At 41.2% G+C, this 18650-nt stretch overlaps 1 protein-coding gene and 1 pseudogene across 6 annotated transcripts in view; both read left to right on the top strand.

Moving 5' to 3' along the window:
• The window catches only part of LOC105463915 (golgin A1), a 77003-nt gene that overhangs the window by 11264 nt on the left and 47089 nt on the right, over positions 1–18650 (top strand). For 5 of the 6 annotated variants that reach the window (XM_071078324.1, XM_071078323.1, XM_011711341.3 and 2 more), the window contains 6 exons: positions 1798–1872; positions 2817–2914; positions 4357–4389; positions 8853–8981; positions 10192–10361; positions 10843–10954. In XM_071078324.1, the coding sequence (XP_070934425.1) occupies positions 1798–1872; positions 2817–2914; positions 4357–4389; positions 8853–8981; positions 10192–10361; positions 10843–10954 (617 nt within the window). The remainder of the gene's footprint in view (positions 1–1797; positions 1873–2816; positions 2915–4356; positions 4390–8852; positions 8982–10191; positions 10362–10842; positions 10955–18650) is intronic. The other variant, XM_011711340.2, reaches the window with a different exon arrangement.
• On the top strand, positions 14671–15372 carry LOC105463914 (large ribosomal subunit protein uL6 pseudogene; annotated as a pseudogene).

Here is an 18650-nt window from a genome sequence, read left to right as displayed (position 1 = left end):
TCTCAATCTCTTGACCTCGAGATCTACCTGTCTAGGCCTCCCAAAGTGCTGGGATTACAGGCGTGAGCCACCATGCCCGGCCGTCCCTTGGCCTTTTAATGCCCATTTTATTGGAGTAAAACAGCAGACCCAAATTCACCAAGTGGTATGTGAAATATTTATATTTGTGTAGCTATCAGACCTGGATTCACCACATTGTATGTGAAGTATTTGTATTTGTGTAGCTATCAAAAGTTCATAGCATAATTCATAACTACTAATTATTTTGTCCTCACTAGAGCCTTATTAGGCTTAGCAAGGTTAAGGCCTTACAAGTAGTAAACGGTAGAGCTGGGATCCAAACCCAGATTTATTTGATGCTAGAGTCTTAATTCCATCTGCTTTAAACTTAATTGTTGCTATCCTGTTACTCCTACCCATACATAGTATCAGTAACAGAGGTAAAGTAATTTTACACTTGTTTAATGTTGAAGAGAGAGTTATAAAATAATATATGTACCTTCCCCATATGGTAGGAAGAATAGTTGGGCTTGACTTACATTAGAGAAGGGACAGGGAAGAGAGCTGCCATTTATTGGGCCCACTATGTCCTGAGTATTGTCCTACAGTATTAGTATGAGTAATAATAATTGTCACAGTGACAACAATAACAGCTGCATTTTATTTTATTTTTTATTTATTTATTTTTTTTTTTGAGACGGAGTCTCGCTCTGTCGCCCGGGCTGGAGTGCAGTGGCCGGATCTCAGCTCACTGCAAGCTCCGCCTCCCGGGTTTACGCCATTCTCCTGCCTCAGCCTCCCGAGTAGCTGGGACTACAGGCGCCCGCCACCTCGCCCGGCTAGTTTTTTGTATTTTTAGTAGAGACGGGGTTTCACCATGTTAGCCAGGATGGTCTCGATCTCCTGACCTTGTGATCCGCCCGTCTCGGCCTCCCAAAGTGCTGGGATTACAGGCTTGAGCCACCGCGCCCGGCCAACAGCTGCATTTTGAGCACTGTGTGCAAAGCATGTAATGTTTTATTATCATGCCTTAATGTTTAAGGCATGTAAATGTTTTATTATCTAATGCATCATTTGTGGTAGGTACAATTAATATCATTTAATATATGAAGAAACTAATACTATAGGATCAATAATTTGCTTAAGGTCCGCAGCTAAGGACTGACAGAGTTGGGATTTGAGCTACTGTCTATGTTTTCACTAAACCATAATTATCTTCTTTGGCCACCTAGATAATTAATTCTGACATTCACATTTTTAATATAGCATAGGTAACCAAGTTCCTGTGTAGAAAGGGAGCTCACTTTTTTAGAGAATTAAGTGCTATCACTATAAAGACAATGCTGCACCTAAGGTGTTTGTTATTGCCCTAACTACTGTTCCTGAGTTGTGTGGACTGTAAGTGAGCTGTTTAGTGAGTTCACTTTGATCTGTCCTACTGCTAAGGCTGGAAGAGGAAGTGGAAACTGAGATTTGAAATTAAGTCATGAGATAAATCTGTGTTTTTCCTAGCAGGACATTTCTGATCACTAGGCTAAGCCTAATTCTTGTTTTCCATCAAGGCTAAACAAACCTGCCTTTTTGTACTCACCATTTATACACCATGGATAATTTGTACTATACTTGTTTTCCTGTGTTGTTCATTGTTAATGGGAGGCTGTCTGCCTAGCTTTCCTTAACAGGAGTGGTTTTCAGGTTAAGAAAATCATCATCATTTCCACTCATTTTTTGGTTTAATTAACTTCCTTTCCTGATGTTTGTCCATTTCTGGTATGTGCGCCACCCTCCTCACCCAAGACTATGCTGAGCAGGTCCGAAACTTGCAGAAGATAAAAGAGAAGCTTGAAATTGCATTAGAAAAACACCAGGATTGTACGTATTTCTTTCCTGCTTTTTCAATCTCTTCAAGCTTTAGTTTTTTGAAATGAAACAATAGCATATGGTTAAGCTTGTCCTTCTTGAAAGCATGAATCTTTATTTTATAAGTAGTATACTTCTTAATCAAGTTGATAAAACATTTGGCTGATATAAAAGTTATAAGTATACAAGTTTTATTTATGTTGCTTTATAGGCATGATTCTTAGGAGTAGGTCATTAGGTGTATCAGCTTGTCTCTATCCAGTTGACCCCTTTATTTAGGCTACCCTCAGGTTTTAATAAAATCTAGTACCTATCCCTTAGGTCTGGATTAGGAAATGGTTTCTCACCACAGCTTCATTACTGCTGTGTTGAGTAACTGGGAGAAATCCCTGTCATCACTCCCTCAGCAATAAAGCATACATTTTATGTAGTCTGCCCTAAATCATATGTTCTTTGGGTACCATCCAAGAAAGATGTTAGTAGAAGTAGAAAGTTATTTTTTTGCTGATATGTACTAAAAAAACTTTTAAGGAAAATAAAAGCAAGGCTTTTTGTTTGTTTGTTTTGATTTTTGTTTTTGTTTTTAATTCTGATAAAGTGGTAGTAGCCATCACTTAGCATCAGCTTTGATGTTTTCTGGCAACCTACCTAACTCAGTGTTCTATCATTGTACCATTTAAGAAGTTACCTTTGGCATCTTTCTAAATATATATACTTGTCTATTACAAGAAACAAAAACAATAAGGAAACAAACAAGCAAACACTGTGGTCTGTTACCAAGGCCAAAATATTCTTCTGGAAAGTTGAGGTGGATCAAGCTTTTCCTAGTACCATAATCCACTTATGTGACTTTGGCCTTTTTCATTAGGTGACAGTTTTAAAATAATCACATGGGCTATTTGTCATGCTGTTTCTGAAGTATTTTCATATCTCAAATAGAGCCTCTTTGTTAACAGCTTCCATGCGGAAATTTCAAGAGCAGAATGAGACATTCCAAGCCAACAGAGCCAAAATGGCAGAAGGACTGGCTTTGGCATTAGCCAGAAAGGACCAGGTATTTTATATGTGGCACTGCCCAAAACTAGTGGAAAGATTTCACTTAGTGACGTGACTTCAAAAATCATGACATAACCTACAGAAAATATTTATAGCCTAGGAGAAAAGGAATGTTATAAGTTCTTTAAGGTTTTCTTTGGCCTTTTCTTGTAAAGTGAAGAAACTTTACAGTTCTAATCATGAAATGTGTCCAGAATGTGAGAGTATCATTCCTTGCATCTATATAGTTTCATAAAATTGAGAAGGGAAATAGTGTATCTGTAATCTGATGGCAGGCCCCAAAATAAGAGAAAAGGTCTCTGCCCTCTAAAAACCTCTCTGAAAGTCTAAGCCCCAGACATTTTCCTTTTATCCTGGAGAAGATATTATTAACCTAGTCATAATCCATAGTATACAGAGTTCTTCCAACCTCTGTTCCCACGTTTCTTCAATCCCAACCATCTGGACAGAGGGGAACTCCTATAATCTCAGCAGAACCAACCACTGGAAGATGCTGAATGAATAACCACAAGGAAGGAAAATAATTCTGTTACTGGCTATTACAGTAATTATGAAGTATATTTTGTTCAAAATAATAGATGACATTTTAAATTTAAGATAAGCATCAATATATTGTAATGGTAATTTTGATTTATTAAGACAGCTTGTTATGTTTCACTTAAGAAATTGTGTAATTTATTTCATCTGGAGGAGGTGGGTTGGTTGATTGGTTTTAAAGTGTCTGTTCATCATCTAGGACATTTACTAGTCAGAAAAAATACCATTTACCAATACTTAGTGGATAACTATGGTATGAATGTATATAAATGAAGAAATAATCTAAAATTCATGGATTCTGATTATAGGCAATCAGTATATTGCCTTTTGTGCGAATGAGTTTTTTTTTTCCTCACTATTTTATGGTTTGTGAATAAGGGGCATGATTCTTTTTCTTTTAATTTACACAGATGGCATAAAGCATGTTGGTAAAATCAAAATGAAAAGGAAAATAATGATCAGGGACTGCAAAAGATCCCCCCTACTCCCCCAGTTTCAGGAATTAATTTCTAAACATCATTTGCAGAATTACTCAACTCAGCTGGTCCCAGCTACCCACTCCCAAGAAACAACAGTACTCATGGCAAAACTCCCAGGAACAAGCTGAGAAGCTGCATCAGAACAGCAGATACGGCTTTTCTTGGGTGTCCTGCTTAGTAAAAATCTGCGGGCTTATATTCATGAATTCATTCTATTCTAGAATCTTAGATAAAGTGCATTTTCTTCTACTGCTGTGACTCTTGCCTTTCTTAAACCAAGTTTATGGATTTTTTTTTAATTGGCTTTTTTGTTTTGTTGGGTTAGTTGCTTTCTGGGAAGAGTTGGGTTGTTCTGTTTTCTGGAAATCTTGGTATTACAGATGCTCTTCACTGGAAACCATACTTTTGTATTGTTTTGTTTTAGGAATGGTCAGAAAAGATGGATCAGCTTGAAAAGGTTAGTTCATCTTTATTTTTGTCTCATTTTTGTTGGTCTCATCTCTAGGGTTTGGAAAACGTTTTATCCAGTAACCAACATACTGATTGCTATACCACCTCTTGGAAGCAGGACAGTTTATGATTAGATACTGACTCGAAAAGCTCAGATCCTCCCCTTTTTTGGTGAATTGTGCAGGATGTCTTTTGTTTGCCCCTCCTGATATACTCTGCACTCCTCCTCTCTTCCCTTTCTCTGCATACCTGAACGCTGATAGAGACTGTATCAGCAGGGCTTAAAATGCCCTCTGGCATCCGGTTGGGTTCAGCCAGTGGGGAACCCTGAAAGAACCATGTGTGAAAGAAGATGTGGTCAGGAAGTTTCTTCCCCCACCTTTCCCCATGTGGGGTCTCTTCAGCTTAGTTGCATCCCATGGCCAAAAGTCACAGTTTCAGTGGGACCTTTGGTTTGCCTTCTTGACATAGTTTTTCTCTCTCTGGGTTTCCTATAACCTCTTCATCTTTTTGCCTGTTTATGCCCAACTGTTACCAGCACATTATCTTTTGTGCTATATTACCCATCCCACAGCTTTGATAAGCCCTTTTATTAAACCATCCTCAAAATGCCTGATTTGAGTTGTCCATCTCTTTCCTGCTGTGGTTCTGATTGACACTGTGGTAATATTAGGAACACTTAAAGATGAAGCAGTGGGGAAGGAAGGCATTTCTCAAGGCTGAGCATTGAACATATATGAGAACCTCTTTGCTAGATGTAGATGAGGAAAATTGATTATTCTTATACCGTTGCTTGCATAACACCGTGCAGGTACCTTAAGTAATATATTCCTGGCTCCCACATATGAACAAGATGAAATTTCAAGTCTACAATTGGAAAAACATTTTAGTTTTAAAATAATCATTAGATCAACTATTTTTTTGCCATAAAACACCAAGTTAACTATTTACTTTCTGTTCTATAGAAATCCGATTATCAAGCTGAGAGAATACATTAACTTTTTTTGAGACAAGGGGTTGTTCTGTTGCCCAGATTGGAAGTGGCACAATCACAGCTCAGTGCAGCCTCAACCTCCTGGGCTCAAATGATTTTCCCCCCTAGGCTTTCTGAATAGCTGGGACTGCAGGCATGAGCCACAATGCCCAGCTAATTTTTTAAAAAATTTTAATAGAGATGAGGTCTCACTGTGTTGCCCAGGGTGGTCTTGAGCTCATAGACCAAAGTGATCCTCCTGCCTGGCCTCCCAAAGTGCTAGGATTACAGACATGAGCCACTGTGCCTGGCAACATTTTTATATAAGGAAAGAATTATAGAAAAGTCAAGTCCCAAGGAAACCTGTGCTTGAAAAAAAAAAAAAAAAATCCTCAAACATATGCTATTAATGACAGTCTTCTTAAATATGGAGGTATGGGTTGGATTAAGGTTTTCTTGTCATAAAAGAAACTCTTAAAATTATGGCAATTGAAATTCTCATTGAACTGTTTTTTTATCTTTTAAAATTTTGGTAAAGGGTATCCATATAGGGCTGAACCAACTAAAAAACCTACTTAGGTTCATAAGGTTCACAAAGGGAATTTTCTCTTTGTTTTGTTTTGTTCTTTTGAAGGAGAGGTTGGGGGAAATTTTTCTTTTTTGTGTGTGTGTGTGATGGAGTCTTACTCTGTCACCTAGGCTGGAGTGCAGTGGTGCCATCTTGGTTCACTGCAAGCTCCGCCTCCTGGGTTTACTCCATTCTCCTGCCTCAGCCTCCCAAGTAACTGGGACTATAGGTGCCCGCCACCACACCTGGCTAATTTTTCTGTATTTTTAGTAGAGACAGAGTTTCACTGTGTTAGCCAGGATGGTCTCGATCTCCTGACCTCGTGATCTACCTGCCTCGGCCTCCCAAAGTGCTGGGATCACAGGTGTAAGAGGTTGGGGAAATTTTCTAGAGTAGGAAGTAGTAATGAGACACCTATATAGGTCTTTGAAGCCACTTTCATTGTTAAAGATGTTTTGGGTTTTTTGGGTTTTTTTGTTTGTTTTTTCAGTCAAGAATTAGAAACTGTAACAGCAGGGTTAATCCTTAAAAGAGTCCTTTTTTCTTTTTTTTTCTTTTTTTTTTTTTTTTTTTGAGACGTGGTCTCACCACGATGCCCAGGCTGGAGTGCAGTGCAGTGGCACAGTCAAAGCTCACTGCAGCCTCGACTTCTTGGGCTCAGGTGATTCTCTTACCTCAGCCCCCTGAGTAGCTGGAATTACAAGCACATGCCACCATGCCTGGCTAATTTTTTTGTATTTTTTATAGAGATAGAGTTTCACCGTGTTGCCCAGGCTGGTCTCCAACTCCTGCACTCAACCGATAGGCCCACCTTGGCCTCCCAAAGTGCGGGGATTAGAGGCAAGAGTCCACTGCTAGAAATGATCATTTAATAAATTGTAACCCGCTGACACCAGTCATGTCTAATTTTTTTTTTATCTTGTTAACTGAAATCAGTTCTACATTTAATCTACGTGCATTTAATTTTTTTCAGGCATTCAATCTTACTTGTTACTCGCGTTTTTCAGCCAGTTCAGTGTGTCACCAAGAATAGACATGTAGGCTGGGCACGGTGGCTCACGCCTGTAATCCCAGCACTTTGGGAGGCCGAGGCGGACGGATCATGAGGTCAGGAGATCAAGACCATCCTGGCTAACACAGTGAAACCCCATCTCTACTAAAAATACAAAAAAAAAAAATTAGCCAGGCGTGGTGGTGGGCGCCTGTAGTCCCAGCTACTCGAGAGGCTGAGGCAGGAGAATGGTGTGAACCTGCGAGGCAGAGCTTGCAGTGAGCCAAGATTGTGCCACTGCACTCCAGCCTGGGCGACAGAGCAAGACTCCATCTCAAAAACAAAACAAAACAAAACAAAACAAGAATAGACAGGTAAAATAAGCTTGGACACAGTGGCTCACAACTGTAATCCCAGCACTATGGGAGGTGGAGGTGGGTGAATCACCTGAGGTCAGGAGTTCGAGACCAGCCTGGCAAACATGGCGAAACCTCATCTCTAAGTAGAAATATTAGCCAGGCATGGTGTTGCACGCCTGTAGTCTCAGCTACTCGGGAAGCTGAGGCATGAGAATCACTTCAACCTGGGAGGTGGAGGCTGCAGTGAGCCGAGATCACACCACTGCAAACCAACCTGGGCAACAGAGTGAGACTCTGTGTCAAAAAACAAACAACAACAACAAAAGAATAGACACATAAAATATATATCTGGACTTGCTAAGCAGATGTAAGAACTTTAAAGTTCTACGTAGGCCATGCACAATGGCTCATATCTATCAGCACTTTGAGAGGCTGAGGCAGGAGAATGTCTTGAGGCCAGGAGTTCAAGATCAGCCTGGATAATAGAGCAAGATCCTGTCTCTACCAAAAAAAAAAAAAAAAGTTCTACATAATTGTTGCTCTTATTCCCCTTTTTCACAATTATTTAAAACACATTTATTTTTAAATAAATAATTAAATTCTCTAAAGGATTTATTTAATTAAAGAATTTGTAAATAATGCCATATTTCTGTAATGCTTCCCATTATCATTGCATTATTATCCACTGGCATGAGATTTCCTGAAGATTTTCCTTTATTAAGAGTTCCACTTTCAGGCCGGGTGTGGTAGCTCGTGTCTGTAATCTTAGCACTTTCAGAGGCCAAGGTGGGAGGATTGCTTGAGCCCAGGAGTTCAAGGCCAGCCTGGGCAACTAGTGAGACTCTGTCTCTAAAGATAAAAATGATTGGCCAGGCGCGGTGGCTCAAGCCTGTAATCCCAGCACTTTGGGAGGCTGAGACGGGCGGATCACGAGGTCAGGAGATCGAGACCATCCTGGCTAACACGGTGAAACCCCGTCTCTACTAAAAATACAAAACTAGCCGGGCGAGGTGGCGGGCGCCTGTAGTCCCAGCTACTCAGGAGGCTGAGGCAGGAGAATGGCGCAAACCCGGGAGGCGGAGCTTGCAGTGAGCTGAGATCCGGCCACTGCACTCCAGCCCGGGCTACAGAGCAAGACTCCGTCTCAAAAAAAAAAAAAAAAAAAAAATGATTGGCCGGGCGCGGTGGCTCAAGCCTGTAATCCCAGCACTTTGGGAGGCCGAGACGGGCGGATCACAAGGTCAGGAGATCGAGACCAGCCTGGCTAATACGGTGAAACCCCGTCTCTACTAAAAAATACAAAAAACTAGCCGGGTGAGGTGGCGGGCGCCTGTAGTCCCAGCTACTCGGGAGGCTGAGGCAGGAGAATGGCGTAGACCCGGGAGGCGGAGCTTGCAGTGAGCTGAGATGCGGCCACTGCACTCCAGCCTGGGCGACAGAGCGAGACTCCGTCTCAAAAAATAAAAAAAATAAAAAAATAAAAAAATAAAAATGATTTTAAAAAAGAAAAGATTTTCACTTTTGTAATACAGATTTCTAATGATTTAGTTGCCTGAGTTGATGTCTTTCTTTCAAATAGGAGAAAATTATTCTGACAGCCCAGTTACAGGAAATGAAGAACCAGAGTATGAATCTTTTCCAAAGGAGAGATGAAATGGATGAATTAGAGGGGTTCCAGCAGCAGGAACTAAGTAAAATAAAGCACATGGTATGCGTTTTTGTTTTAGTAGCTAAATACTGAATAGATGATTATTCACTCAGATTTTACTAGTCATCACTCTCTAATTGCTGATAAACATAACACCACTAATATTTGATACTAATCATATTTGATGTTAATCATATTTGTATGTTTTAAAATTTATTAAAATAGAAAACTTCTGTTTGAAATGTTCTCTTTTTCTGTTGTTGTTTTTTTGTTTTTTTGTTTTTTTGTTTTTTTTTTACCTACTAGGTATATAAATCCTCTTATAAGCCCACAAAAATGTTATAAAAGTTTGGTTATTGGTCCACTTTTTTTTTTTTTTTAAATAGATGGAGTCTCACGGTGTTGCCCAGGCTGGAGTATAATAGCTACTCACAGGTGTGATCATAGCACACTGCAGCCTTAAACTCGTGGGCTCAAGCTCTCCTCCCACTTTAGCCTCCCAAATAACTGGGACTGTAAGCATTTACTATAGGTGTGTGCCACCACGCCTGACAAGTTTAGATTTTTTTTTCTTTTTTCTTTTTTTTTTTTTTTTTGGTGTGTGTGTGTGTGTGTCACCTAGGCTGGAGTGCAGTGGCATGATGGTGGCTCACTGCCGCCTTGACCTCCAGGGCTCAAGGGATTCTTCCACCTAAGCCTCCCGAGTAGCTGGAACTACAGGCACACTACCATTCCCGGCTAATTTTTGTATTTTTTGTAGAGATGATGTTTCACCATGTTACCCAGGCTGGTCTCAAACTCCTGGGCTCAAACGATATGCATGCCTCAGCATCCCAATATGGTGGGATTACAGGCATGAGCCACTGTACCCAGCCCAGATTTGTTTTTAAGTGTATTTTTCTTTTTTAATTTTTTTTTGTTTTTGAGACAGAGCCTGGCTCTGTCACCCAGGCTGGAGTGCAGTGGCATGATCTTGGCTAATTGCAACCTCCACCTCTGAGGTTCAAGTGATTCTCCCGCCTCAGCCTCCCAAGTAGCTGGGATTACAGGCACCCGCCACCATGCCCGGCTAATTTTTGTGTTTTTAGTAGAGACAGGGTTTTGCCATGTTAGCCATGGCAAACAGTTAGCTGGTCTCAAACTCCTGACCTCAAGTGATCCACCCGCCTCGGCCTCCCAGAGTGTTGGGATAACAGGCGTGAGCCACCTGCCCGGTCTTAAATGTATTTTTCTTAGCATAGCCCAATGAAACTTTGTATTTTTGTGTCAGCTTTTAAAAAAAGAAGAAAGTCTAGGGAAAATGGAGCAAGAATTGGAGGCACGAACCAGAGAACTTAGTCGTACCCAGGAGGAGTTGATGAACTCCAACCAGATGTCATCAGACTTAAGCCAGAAGCTAGAAGAATTGCAGAGACACTACTCAACGCTGGAAGAGCAGAGGTTCTTGCTTGGTCTGTGGGGCCCTTGGGAAGAGGTGTTAGTGTAGTTCTGGCTATAGCCTGCTCACCTTTCCCCGTTGTTCATTACACCATTTTCTGATTCCAGTGCTGGCAAAGGCTTCTGGACACATACTTACCTGCCTAGGACTTAGGCCCCACCCTACCTCCAACCCACTTTCCCCTTCAGCTGCTGAAACTCAGGACAGTTCCAGCCCTGCTGAGCAATTCAATGTGGTTTTAGTTTGTAAGGTATTATAGACTAAGGAGAGGCAGGTCAGGATTTCTTTCTTAAACTAGGATGGACTTTTTCTCCTTGGGCTCCTGCTTCAGAGAGAGCTGAGGCTTTTCCCATTGAAAACTGCGTGTGGCTAATGATGCTTGTAGCCTTGACATAGAAAGAACCATTTGTATTTTTCCTACAGAAGACTGTATATTAGATGAGATATCCAAATTTGTTCATTGTCTGCTTTCTTTTGATGAAGAGATCATGTGATAGCTTCAAAAACAGATGCAGAAAGTAAGATCACAGCCCTGGAACAAAAGGAACAAGAGCTCCAAGCACTCATTCAGCAGCTTTCCATTGATTTGCAAAAGGTAAGTAGAGTATGAGGAGAAGACCTGGATTTCTAAGATTCATAAAAACTAGTTCTTTCAGATATTTCTGCCTAAGAGTGACTACTGAACATATATTTCTCATGCAGTCCACATGGCTCCATTTCTTATTCTAGGCTGCACTCAGATGGAAATGGCCATACAATTGCTTAGCAGAAGTAGTCAGTATTTTCCCATCAGGAATTCTTATACCATTTGGTCAACTCAAATATGTCTCTTTTTTTTTCTTTTTTTTTAAGACGGAGTCTTGCTCTTACTGCTCAGGGATTACAGGCGCCCGCCACTACACCTGGCTAATTTTTGTATTTTTAGTAAAGACGGGGTTTTACCGTGTTGGCCAGGCTGGTCTCAAACTCCTGACCTCGTGATCCACCCACCTCGGCCTCCCAAAGTGCTGAGATTACAGGCATGAGCCACTGTACCTGGCCTGACTCAAATATATCTTTAAGCACATAATGGACCTTGAGCATGAAAAATATAACAATAGTGGCTGACATGACCAGGGCTGTACCTTTGACATACTTGGCTGTAATCCAGTTTGTTCTATGGCACATAATCAAATGATGTCATTACAATTTGTTTTTTCATTTCATTGACATACATTTGTTTTCTTTCTACATTAGGGCTGTGCTAAACTCTGAGAATATAAAGATGAACAATAATATTACTGAATATAAAGCAGTGTTTCTTAGGCCCAGCACTGTGACTCAAGCCTGTAGTCCTAGCACTTTGGTAGATCAAGGCAGGAGGATCACATGAGGTCCTCCTCTTGACCCCATCTCTACCAAAAAAAAAAAAAATTAGCCAGTGTGGTAGTGTGCACCTGTAGTTCCAGCCGTTTGGGATCATGAGGTGGGAGGATCGCTTAAGCCCAGGAATTCAAGGCTGCAGTGGGCTATGAACATATCACAGCACTCCAGCCCAGGCAACAGAGCAAGACTGTCTTTAAATATAAAAATAAGGCTGGGTGTGGTGGCGTGTGCCTGTAATTCCAGCTACTTGGGAGGCTGAGCAGGAGTTTGAGTTAAACCTGGGAGGTGGAAGTTGCAAGTCAGCTGAGATTGCACCACTGCGTTGCAGCCTGTCTAGGTGACAGAGAGAGACTCTGTCTCAAAAAAATAATAATAAATAAATAGAAATAAAATAAAGTAGTATTTCCCAATGGCATATTTCTTATTGGCATTTTGAGTAGAACAACTTGTATTGTATGATCGTCCATTGCATTGCAGGACATTTAGCATTCCTGGCCTCTGGGTTCTGAATGCCAATAGCATCCTTTAGTCACTGACATCCAGCCCTTCCCCTCACATCACAGAACCACCCCCCTGTTGGGCAGTGCCATCCACCCTACCCTCATCTTTTGAGAAATGCTGATCTCAAGTGAGACAGAGCCTTACAGCATAATTACAGTACAGTAAGATTTTGTCAATAGAGGTCTGTATACCCCTTCTAGCTAAGTATTATCATACTTACAGATATGTAAGTGGAAACTAAGAGAGGTTATTGACCTTGTTCACAATTATACAGTAAGTGACAGAGTTGGATTCTAACCCAAGTCTTATTCCAAAACTCATGCTTATTCTATTGCACTTTGCTGCCTCACAATAAGGAGCACCCAGTAAATATATATATGAATGAATGACTGTGATACAAGCTTTCTACCCTCAACGAACTAAAAATCTCAGTACAGATGTTGTTTTCCTTCAGAGGCTTACAGTTTCATTATAGAACTCAAACCTATTGTAATCACAAGAAAAGAAATGCTCAAACAAGAAGTCTCATGTAAATGAACTAGATTTTTCTTTTCCTTTTTTTTTGAGACACGGTCTTGCTCTTTCACCCAGGCTGGAGTGCAGTGGCATGAACGTCTCACTGTAGCCTCAGCCTCCCAGGCTGAAGTGATCCTTCCACCTCAGCCTCCCAAGTAGCTGGGACTACAGACACACACCACTACAACAGGCTAATTTTTATTATTATTATTATTTGTAGAGATGAGGTTTTGCTACGTTGCCCAGGCTAGTCTCAAACTCCTGGGCTCAAGCAGTCCACCCGCCTCAGCCTCCCAAAGTGCTGGGATTACAGAGGGGAACCACCACACTCAACCCTAGATTTTTCAAATACAAAATATATGCCATAGGGGAAGTACATTCCAGCCCAGGAGTCAAGGAAATCTTCCTAGAGGAACTGGAATGTCAAGGATCAGGAGGACAACAGGAGGCAGAAAAGGCAGAAGGTTAGAGAGTACATTTGGGGTCGTGGAAGAAGGGGGACAACAGACACACAACTTTGGTTTTTGTATTTTGTTTTTTTCTGAGACAGGGTTTCACTTTGTCACCCAGGCTGGAGTGCAGTGGCGTGATGTTGGCTCACTGCAACCTCCACCTCCTGGGCTCAAGCAATCCTCCCGTCTCAGCCTCCTGAATAGTAGGGACTACAGGCACATGTAACCATGCCCAGCTAATTTTTGTATTTTTATTAGAGACAGGATTTTACCATGTTGGCCAGGCTGGACTTGAACTCCTGGCCTCAAGTGATCTGCCCACCTTGGCCCTCAAAGTGCTGGGATTATAGGCACCTGGCCACAACTTTGATATTCAAGGGACCCTTTGATGTCAATTAGAACCATCTGTTGTTTTTATAATTGGAAAAATGGGGCTCAGGGAAGTCCAGACTGTGGTCACAGTAAGTTTCTTCATTCATGCTAGAAAGATTAGTTAAGCCTTACTATGTGCTGGGCTCTGTGCTGGGTGTTCATAATATTGTGGTGAGCAAAATAGATACAGTTCTTGCCTTTGTAATGCTTATAGTCTAGAAGGGAAGTCAGACATTAATCAGTAATCACATATATAATTACTAACTGTGATGAGTGTTCCGAAAGAAAACTACGAGATGTTGTGAGATCCTATTAAAAGATATCAGATCAGATCCAGTCTTGGAGCTGTAGAACACTTAAGGAAGTAACACTTGATGCAGTGCTCAGGCTAGAGAGAAAGGGATAATGAGAGAGAATTTCAGGCAGGGAACAGCATGAACAAAAACTCTGAGGCAAATAAAAGTATTAGCACATTCAAGGAACTAGAAGAAAGCCAGTGACATACAGAATAAGAGAGAATAACAGATTACTCTGGCCATTAGGAGACTGAGAGGGTCTTCCACTTAGGAAGCTTTTGCAGTTGTTCGACCATAAGATGATGGAGGCTTTGACAAGTGTGGTGGTGAAGATAATAGTGGGTAGACAAATGTAAGAAATATTGACAGACTTACTAATATAACAGATATGGGAGGAGAGGAAGACAAAAGTCTGTATTTTTATGGGTGATTTATTGGCTTCTGGCTTGGGCAACAGATGGGCCGGTATTGTGTGAAGATTGTTAATTTGGAATTCACTTTTTTCTTGTCTTTACTGAGTATATATAAAATCATATTTATAAATTATGAGTACGATAGAAAGTATAACAAGGCAATGAGCCCTCTGAGCTATCCCTCAGGTTAAGAAAAAGAACAATGTGTTTATCTTTGAGGTTCCCTCTGTGCCCTTCACTATTCCATCCCATTCCTTTTTCCTTTGGAAGTAAGTACTATCCAGAGATTGCTTCATTGTCTGCTTTGCTTTCTAATGTTGTCAGTTTTATCCCTAAACAATATCTTCTTTAGTTTTCCATGCTTATTAATGTTGTATAAATGAAGTCATTCTGGCTTTTTTTGCTGCGTCTACTGTGAGAATGAAGACCATTCTCAGCAATCAGACTGTCGACATTCCAGAAACTGTTGACATTACTCTGAAGGGACGCACAGTTATCGTGAAGGGCCCCAGAGGAACCCTGCGGAGGGACTTCAATCACATCAATGTAGAACTCAGTCTTCTTGGAAAGAAAAAAAAGAGGCTTTGGGTTGACAAATGGTGGGGTAACAGAAAGGAACTGGCTACCGTTCGGACTCTTTGTAGTCATGTACAGAACATGATCAAGGGTGTTACACTGGGCTTCCGTTACAAGATGAGGTCTGTGTATGCTCACTTCCCCATCAACGTCGTTATCCAGGAGCATGGGTCTCTTGTTGAAATCCGAAATTTCTTGGGTGAAAAATACATCCGCAGGGTTCGGATGAGACCAGGTGTTGCTTGTTCAGTATCTCAAGCCCAGAAAGATGAATTAATCCTTGAAGGAAATGACATTGAACTTGTTTCAAATTCAGTGGCTTTGATTCAGCAAGCTACAACAGTTAAAAACAAGGATATCAGGAAATTTTTGGATGGTATCTATGTCTCTGAAAAAGGAACTGTTCAGCAGGCTGATGAATAAGATCTAAGAGTTATCCAGCTACAGAAAGAAGATGCCAGATGACTCCTAAGACCTACTTGTGATATTTAAATGATGCAATAAAAGACCTGTTGATTTGGAGCTTCTTAAAAAAAAAAAAAAAAAAAAAATTGAAGTCATTCTGTAGGTATTTTTCTAAACTTATTTTTTATGCTCAACATTGTGCTCCCGGAAAACATTCATATGATACCTGGAGCTCTAATTTATTTTTTCTCAATTATATGGTAATATAGTAGGGACATATCAAAATTTAAATTTTTGTCGCTGGTGGTTTTTTTTGTTTTGTTTTTTGTTTTTGTTTTTGTTTTTGAGACAGGGTCTCACTCTGTCACCCAGGCTGGAGTGCAGTGGTGCAATCATGGCTCACTGCAGCCTCAAATTCCTGGGCTTAAGTGATCCTCCCACGTCAGCCTCCCATATATTGGGGACTGCAGGCTCACACCACCACACCTGGCTAATTAAAAAAAAATTTTTTTTTAGAGACAAGGTCTCACTATGTTGTCCAGGCTGGTTTTGAATTCCAGGGCGCAAGCGATCCTCCTGCCTCAGCCTCCCCAAAGTCCTGGGATTACAGGCATGAGCCACTTTGCCTGGCTGTGTGAAGATTTTTAATTACTGAATAGATTTATTTAATGGTAATTCTAAGTTTTATATTTCTTCCTAAGTTTTTGTTAATTTATATTTTTCTACATAATTGTTCATTTGCTATAAGTTTAATGTTTTGGCATTGTATTTCTTGTATTCTTTTTTTAGTTACTGCCCTATCTTCATTCATGGTAGTATTTATGCATTTTCTATTTTTTTCTAGTTTATTCGTACCAGATGTCTGTCAGTTTGGGAACAAAATTTTAATTCTTTTCATTTTGTTTTTATTTAACCCACAATGTTCAGAATTATACATTTTTTACTCTATTAGATAGCAGTTCCTCAACTGTAGCCATTATCTTTCCACTTCCCAATTTATGTTCTTCCTAACCTGTATTGCACTTAACATATTTTCATGAAATTCACCTTACTTTTTTTTTTTTTACTTAAATAAGTACATTCATTCATTCATTCATTCATTCATTTTGAGACAGAATCTCGCTCTGTCGCCCAGGCTGGAGTGTATGTGATCTTGGCTCACTGCAACCTCCACCTCCCATGTTCAAGTGATTCTCCTGCCTCAGCCTCCCTAGTAGCTGGGACTATAGGCACGTGCCACCATGCGCAGCTAATTTTTGTATTTTTAGTAGAGACAGGGTTTCCTCATATTGGTCAGGCTGGTCTTGAACTCCTGACCTCGTGATCTGCGTGCCTCGGCCTTCTAAAGTACTGGGATTACAGGCGTGAGCCATGGCACCCAGCCACTTAATTTTATTTATGTATTTATTTATTTATTTTTGAGATGAAGCTTTGCTGTTGATGCCCAGGCTGGAGTGCAACGGCACGATCTCGGCTCACCGCAACCTCAACCTTTTTTGTTTTCAGTTTTTTTACTTTTGTAGAGAGAGGATCTCCCTCTGTTACCTGGCTGGTTTTGATCTCCTGGCTTTAAGCAAGCCTCCTGCGTCAGCCTCTCACAGTCCTGGGATTACAAGCATAAGCCACTGGTCTTGGTGCAACAAATACATTTATAATGAAGGAAAAAAGGCATGTTGGGAGAACAGAAAGGATAGGTAAGTGGTTAGCGCTTAGGGAGGAAGTGGAAACAGTGCTAGATGAGATTGGGAAGGTATACAGGGCCAGTTGTATAGAGTAAATAGTGAACGTGAAATTCCATAAATAATCATTAGTGAATATTTAACAAGAATAGCTGAGCATTTGCCCTGAGCTCAGTATTCAAGTGTTTTACAGTTAGGGACTCATCGAGTCCTCACAACTACCCTTTGGTTAGACATTGTTTTCCTATTTTATAGGTGATAGTAATGAGCATCTGACATCAAAGGCTAAATTATTTTTCAAGACCATACAGCTGGAGTCAATGACAGAGCCAGGATTCAGACTCATGTCTGTCTGAATCAAGTGACCACACACCCAGAATTGATGCAGTCCATATTCTTGGACTATAACTGTGAGGCCCAGACTTGGTAGGGAGTAGGTGAAGAGGGTGATCATTAGGAAAGGGGCAGGTTTGGGGTCAGGGAGTATGACTTGGTAGGTGTTCCCATAGTCCACATGAGGTGTAAGAGGGCCTGAAGTAAATCAGCCAGCCTGGAGAAGGAGGTTGCACATCAATATGTTGCACAAGAGGCATAAATGGAACTTGGCCACTGATTCTTTTTCTGCCCCTAACTTTGCCTAACACAGTGACCTGTGTAAGATGTGTTGTTTCGGTTTTAACTGGAAAGGATCATCTATACCTCTTGAATTCAGATTGATGTGTAGGAGAACAAATGCAGGCTTTAGATCCGGAAGACCTGGATTTAAATCCTTAATCTGTCGCTAATAGGTGTGTGCATTTGGGCTAGTCCCTAAGCTTCAATTTCCTTGTAAATGGATGTGGTAAATAGTGTTTGTAAAGACTAAACATAACAGAAAGTGCTTGCAGCGTTCACTTGACCCTACATGTCTGTCTTTACGCTATTACCACACTGTCTTGATCAATGTCACTTTAGAGTTGAAATTGGGTAGGCCGGGCGCGGTGGCTCAAGCCTGTAATCCCAGCACTTTGGGAGGCCGAGACGGGCGGATCACGAGGTCAGGAGATCGAGACCATCCTGGCTAACACGGTGAAACCCCGTCTCTACTAAAAAATACAAAAAAAAAAAACTAGCCGGGCACGGTGGCGGGCGCCTGTAGTCCCAGCTACTCGGGAGGCTGAGGCAGGAGAATGGCGTGAACCCGGGAGGCGGAGCTTGCAGTGAGCCGAGATCCGGCCACTGCACTCCAGCCTGGGCGGCAGAGCGAGACTCTGTCTCAAAAAAAAAAAAAAGAAATTGGGTAACGTTAGTTCTCCAACTCTTATATCAACCATTATTCTTTTTCTTTTTCTTTTGCTTTTTTTTTTTTTTTGTGGTACGGAGTGTTGCTCTGTTGCCCAGGCTGGAGTGCGGTGGCGCTATCTCGGCTCACTGCAAGCTCCGCCTCCCAGGTTCAAGCCATTCTCCCGCCTTAGCCTCCCGAGTAGCTGGGACTACAGGTGCCTGCCACCACGCCCGGCTAATTTTGTTTTTGTATTTTTAGTAGAGATGAGGTTTCACCATGTTAGCCAGGATGGTCTTGATCTCCTGACCTCGTGATCCACCCACCTCGGCCTCCCAAAGTGCAGGGATTACAGGTGTGAGCCACCGCACCTAGCCTACAGTTACGCTTTTTCAAGATTGCTGCTGCAATCTTGTTATAGCTGCTGCTGCTATATTACAGTTATTACTATTGCT

The sequence above is a fragment of the Macaca nemestrina genome, chromosome 14 (genome assembly GCF_043159975.1).
Source record: "Macaca nemestrina isolate mMacNem1 chromosome 14, mMacNem.hap1, whole genome shotgun sequence".
Lineage (NCBI taxonomy): Eukaryota > Metazoa > Chordata > Mammalia > Primates > Cercopithecidae > Macaca > Macaca nemestrina.
The sequence above is the reverse complement of the archived record's forward strand: the minus strand, read 5'-3'. Positions and strand labels throughout refer to the sequence as shown.